General features: G+C 32.5%; 1 protein-coding gene across 2 annotated transcripts in view; it reads left to right on the plus strand.

The window, feature by feature from the left end:
• Nucleotides 1–6,443, plus strand: part of DEPDC1 (DEP domain containing 1) — a 28,236-nt gene that overhangs the window by 8,734 nt on the left and 13,059 nt on the right. For both annotated transcript variants that reach the window (XR_001886572.1, XM_017877140.1), the window contains exons 3-6: nt 2,043–2,196; nt 2,368–2,486; nt 2,907–3,037; nt 4,422–4,469. Coding sequence is in view for 1 of the 2 variants with exons in the window: in XM_017877140.1 (XP_017732629.1) it covers nt 2,043–2,196; nt 2,368–2,486; nt 2,907–3,037; nt 4,422–4,469 (452 nt within the window). In the remaining variant the exon portion in view is untranslated. The remainder of the gene's footprint in view (nt 1–2,042; nt 2,197–2,367; nt 2,487–2,906; nt 3,038–4,421; nt 4,470–6,443) is intronic.

The raw sequence follows: 6,443 nt of genomic DNA on the forward strand, positions 1-6,443 counted from the left end.
CACGCTGGGAGTTGGAGCCTGGAGCTGTTCCTATTTGGCCATCTTGCTCCGCCCCCCAAAAAGGAGTTATTTACACTCCCACCAACAGTGTATAAACATTCCATTTTGTCTGCAACCTTGCCAGCACCTGTTATTTTTTTATTTTTTAATAGTAGCCATTCTGACTGGTGTGAGATGGTATCTCATTATGGTTTTGATTTACATTTCTCCAATAATCAGTAATATTGAACTTTTTTCATATGCTTGTTGGCCGCATATATGTCTTCTTTTGAAAAGTGTCAGTTCTTGTCCTTTGCCCCCTTTTCAATGGAGTTGTTTGTAAATTTAAGTTCCTTGTAAATGCTGGATACTAGAGCTTTGTCAGATTCATAGTTTGCAAAAATTTTCTCCCATTCCATAGGTTGTTTGTTGACTCCATTGATAGTTTCTTTTTCTGTGTAGCTCTTTCATTTAATTACATCCCATCTGTCAGTTTTTCCTTTTGTTGCAGTTGCTTTGGCATCTTCGTCATGAAATCTTTGCCCATTCCAGTGTCCAGAATGAGATTGCCTAGGTTTTCTTCCAGGTTTTTTATGGTTTTGGGTTTTACACTTAAGTCTTTAATCCATCTTGAGTTCATTTTTGTATGTGGTGTAAGGAAAGGGTCCCATTTCAATCTTCTGCATGTGACTAACCAGTTATCCCAGCACCATTTGTTAAATAGGAAATCGTTTCCCCCATTGCTTGTTTTTGTCAGCTTTGCTGAAGATCGGATGGTTGTAGGTGCATGGTCTTATTTCCGGGCTCTCTATTGTGTTTCATTAGTCTATGTGTTGGTTTTTACACCAGTACCATTTTGTTTTGCTTACTGCAGCCCTATAGTATGATTTGAAGTCTGGGAGCATGATGCTTCCAGCTTTGCTCTTTTTCCTTAGGATAGCCTTGTCTATTTGGGCTCTTTTTTTGGTTCCATATGAATTGTGGACAACAGTATAGTGGTTCATTAAAATCCTAAAACCAGAACTACCATTTAACCTAGCAATCCCATTACTAGGTATATACCCAAAGGAATATAAATCATTCTGTCATGAAGACACATGTACACGTATGTTCAGTGCAGAACTATTCACAATAGCAAAGACAAAGAATCAACCTGAAAGTCCATCAGTGGCATACTGGATAAAAAAAATGTATACATATACACCATGGAATACTATGCAGCCATAAAAAAGAATGAGATGATGTACTTTGCAGGAACATAGATGGAGATGGAGGCAAACTAACTAAGGAACAGAAAACTAAATACCACATGCTCTCACTTACAAGTGGGAGCTAACTGATGAGAACACATGGACACATAGAGGGGAACAATAGACACTGGGGCCTACTGGACGATGGAAGGTATGAGGAGGGAGAGGATCAGGAAAAATGACTAATGGGTACTCAACTTAATACTTGGGTGATGAAATAATCTGTACAACAAACCTCCACAACACAAGTTTACCTATGTAAGAAACCTGCACATGTACTCCTAAACTTAAAATAAAAGTTAAAAAAAATAATAAAGGAGAAGTTGCAAAATGTCAACAATTACATTGGTTGCCAGTTACATACATGGGTATTGTTTTATTATATCTTTGAAATATTTTATATTAAAAGGAGGCCAAAATATTACAATCAAAAGAAGCAACAGAAACTAAGTTCCAGAATGTAGGACAAGCACAAACAAAAGGGGGAATATACAAACTAGATAACTCATCAAAGAAATTTAGAAAATGTAGCATTCTAGAGCCATTTTTTTCTGTAAGCAATACCCCTCTACCAGAATTGACCCTAGTAATAACCCTGAATTATCCAGAAATAAAGTTAAAATATACACAATATACTAAAGAAAGAAGAAACCTATTTTTTTAAAGATTTAATGGGAAAATTTATTTGTCTAGAATCTTTATTACTTGGTAGTATTAATAAATCAGGCTCTTTATGTGAATTTTAAAATAAATAGACTCTAAAAGTTTGTTTCTAATCTCACCTTATTTAATTGCTTATTATTTTTAAACCAGATTTCCTGCAGCTTCGCCACTTAAAACTCCACCACGAAGGCATCCAGAGTTGCGAAAAAACATAGAGAACTTTTCCAAAGATAAAGATAGTATTTTTAAATTACGAAACTTATCTCGTAGAACTCCTAAAAAGCATGGATTACATTTATCTCAGGTAACACATCCTTTTACTAATTACTAGTTTAAATATAATTATGGTGTACTCAATAATAGAATCATTAAGATTAAATGATTCTTTTTTTTTTTTTTTTTTNAGAATTATTGTTGCTTTCAGTATTTAAAAATTTGAGCATACCAGATTAAACCAAAATAATCCTTTTTTCAGGAAAATGCCGAGAAAATAAAGCATGAAATAATCAAAGAAGATCAAGAAAATGCAGCTGATAATAGAGAATTAAGCCAGGAAAATGTTGAAGAAGTTTGGAGATATGTTATTCTGATCTAGTAAGATAAAATTAAGCTTTAATGAAGTTCCTGAAGTGTTCTGATTATTATTTTGACATTTTCTTCAAAATATGCAAATGAATCAGAACAGATTAATTATCAAAGGTTAGAATGCAACCTGTATACGTGTTTTTAAATAAATACACTTGTTATAGCTTAAGAGAGTAGAAATTGAGTGCTTTGGTATGATTCAGCTTTTCTTTGAATCAACATTGTGGCCATAGTTTGGGATATATATTGGAATCCTTTTAAGATTATTGAGATAAATACATTTGAAAGGGGATACTAAATATAAGTCTTAGAAATTTGGTTAAGAAAAATAAAATATTCTGATGGCTTTGTTTACTAGTCATATTCATTCATATGTATAATCTATCCTATTTACGAAGAAAAAAAGTTAATATTCTTTCTTCTATTTAGCCTGCAAACCATTTTAGGTGTGCCATCACTAGAAGAAGTCATAAATCCAAAACAAGTAATTCCCCAATATATAATGTACAACATGGCTAATACAAGTAAACATGGAGTAGTTATACTACAAAACAAATCAGGTTGGTATTAATAAAATAATTGGAACTTTTAAAAACTTGCCAACAAGGTTGCAAGTGGTGTAAAGAGAGACCCAAATGTTGAAAGTAGAATACTTTCATGGAGCATCAGAGCGGCTATCATAAGTGCTTTAGTAATAACAGTGGAGTAATTTTTAAGTGAGTATTACTCATGCTATTATAAGAAATATTTTATCTGCTAAGATAGATTTATGCATGGTATTTAAAAAATGACAAAGTTAAGCATCCAAAAGGTATACAAGTATAAGAAAAGTTTTGATTAAGCACATTTTTGTCGAGGGCCTCCAACATGTCAGACATTGTGCTAAAGTTTAATGATAAGATAGAAATGGTCCATACGCTCATGAGGCTTACGTGAGTAGTTTTGTACAAATTAACAGGAATCAAACATATATACAAAACTGTAATAACACAACAAAATAAGCTCAGACTTTAAAGATGAGGATTCTAAAGGCACTGGCTTTTTTGTTTTATATATTTATATAGTTGATTGATTTCAGATTTAGATACAAAAATCAGGGAAATGATTCAAGCTAGATAGATGTATTAGAAAACTTAGATTATGAGAAAGGTATCAATAAATCTCTCAAAATTGTAGCTAATGTTTTTGTGCTAAGTTTCTGGCTGTGGAATTAACTGACATATATTACTTTGGTTTTCTTTTATGGGCAATAACTTTGAGTTTTTAATTATAGGAGCAAAAGGTAAATGTTAAAACTGATGAGTTTGCTATGTAACTTATGCATGTGGCTGTAGACCAGTCCCTTCTTCCATTACCTAAAATAACATGGTTAACAGTATATGCCCTCATTTAAGATTTCTATTCTTTGTAACCCTGTGTAAAAAAAAGTGCTAGATTTCTATGGAACATATTTTATTCAGTAGCACTTGAAAGATTTTAAGCAAACTTCACTATAAAAGGAGAATAATAATGAGATACAGTTCATTTCAATCATAGGTCTCACCCAAATCATTAATATTCAAATAGCATAGCAATAGGCAGAATAGAAACAGGGATGAAGAAAAGGTAGTGGTAGCAGATAAAAATGAATGTGGAATTTATATGTAAACACTCCCTCAAAATAATTAATCCTCAATTTGGCAGTATTTAATTGTTATATGTAATATGGACCAAACTCAGATCTCTATAATTTTTTTCAGACTTTTTCTATTTTAAAATATTGACTTGATCCTGTGTCTTATTACACATATAATACTTTTTAATCCTGGTAATACACACATATACAAATGTAACATGTATGTGTATGTGTATAGATACATTTAATTGCACATAAGCGTGATGTTTTGAAATATACTGTCATAAAAATTGTATGGTTTACTTAGTAATATTTTTCTTTTTGTGTAGATGACCTCCCTCACTGGGTATTATCTGCCATGAAGTGCCTAGCAAATTGTAAGTTAAATGTGTGTGTGTGTGTGTGTGTGTGTGTGTGTGTGTTTTATATTGATAGTATTTAACACGAACCAAGGAAATTTTTAAAATAATTTATTAAAGTCCTGATAAAATTAAAGTATATCATTTATCTTGACATATAAATCAAAGTCTAGTGGAATTTATTACATTATGGAGCCCTTAACTTTTTCTGTTTAGAAAGAAGGTGATTTTTTAATTCAAGCATATTATTTATGGTTTAGTTCACATAAATTATAAAGTCATAGCCTAGAGGATCTCAAAGGATTTTTTAAGTGAAATCCACACTAATTGCATGAATAAGGCACAGAGTTCAAATGGCTTGAACTCAATGGGATTTCTATAGTGTAGAAGCATAGAATACTAGATATATTAATGTGACTTTATGTTATGAAAAAAAGATTATCTGTTATTGTATTAGTTTGTTCTCGTGCTACTATAAAGAAATGCTTGAGACAGGGTCATTTATAAAGAATAGAGGTTTAATTGGCTCATGGTTCCACAGGCTTTATAGGAAACATGGCTGAGGAGGCCTTAGGAAACTTACAACTTACAGTCATGGCAGAAGGCGGAGGAGAAGCAGGCACGTCTTACGTGGCTGGAACAGGAGGAAGGTTGTGTGCGGAGGTGGTACACACTTTTAAGCAACCAGATCTTGTGATAACTCACTCAGTATCACAAGAACAGCACCAAAGGGGAAATATACCCCCATGATTCAATCACCTCCCACCAGGCCCCACCTGCAATACTGGGGATTACCAATTTGGCATGAGATTTGGGTGAGGACAGATCCAAACCTTATCAGTCACTAATCCAGAAATTTTTTTAGCATTTAATTGATCGAGCTTTTTCATCATGATCAGTGATAATTGATTTTTGTAACATAAAACCCTAGTATGAGTACAAAATCCTAATTGCTTTCAAAGTTAATTTTTTAAATGTACAAAGGTATAAGCTAAATCATCAAAAACTAAATTATGTTTTAGTTACAAATATAATTTTCTAGTTCATGTAAAATTAGCGTTTTCTAAAATGCTAATAGGGATTTATTAATGTTCAGGGTAACTTTATATTCCTTTGTTGTCCGCTGGGTGTCAATATGATAAAATGACATTGAATAAATAGCAATAAAGTAAATACATTTACAGAAACAGTTTATTTGTCAAATTAAGATAAAAATCTTTATTATGAACTTAAGACTTGAATTTGTCTTTCTACTTTCCAAGTATAGTTAAGTATTCTTCTCTTTCTTTCCTTTGCTCACAGTTAGGAATTCAGATAGGCATACTGACAGGGATTTCTCTGACATCCGGTCTTTAGGGAGCCTGTCTTCCTTCTCTTTCCAGTCTATGTAATACCTAAACGATACCAATTATATAACTTACTGGATTCCAAATTAGCAACAATGTATTTAGCCAGAGGCACAGTTAAGACTTACTTTACTTGTTATTGGATCCCCTAGAGTAATTCTGTGAGATGTAGGAATTAGTAATCAGTATACCATCCCAATTTTTCCAACAGAGAAAACCAAAGCTTAGAGTATCTTCCTTTAGTGCAAAGGAGCTAGAGCTCAAACCTAGATTCTCTACAAATTCTATATTTTTAATATTTTTAATTCCTGTAAACATGTATTTTCTGTCTTAGAGAACTTTCTAATGATTATCAAATCTTTTATTCCACATACTATTTCTTACGTCCTTAAAAAAAATATCTATTTTGCTCTATTGTTAAGAGTGGGAATTGTTTTCTTTAATTCTTTTTAGTGTGTTCTCACATTTGTATGTCCATACAAAAGTTTGGAAACAGGGAAATAAGAAATAGTATTTGGACTTGGGAAGAGAAACATTTTAACTTGGAAGATAGTATAATGGCTCTAAAACCTGGATGCACACCACAGTCACTAAAGAGACGCTCTAGAGATTCTGAAGTGGTTGATTTAGTAGGTCAGGAATCTTT

Source organism: Rhinopithecus bieti, unplaced genomic scaffold (assembly GCF_001698545.2).
Source record: "Rhinopithecus bieti isolate Rb0 unplaced genomic scaffold, ASM169854v2 scaffold_6380, whole genome shotgun sequence".
Classification (NCBI taxonomy): Eukaryota; Metazoa; Chordata; class Mammalia; order Primates; family Cercopithecidae; genus Rhinopithecus; species Rhinopithecus bieti.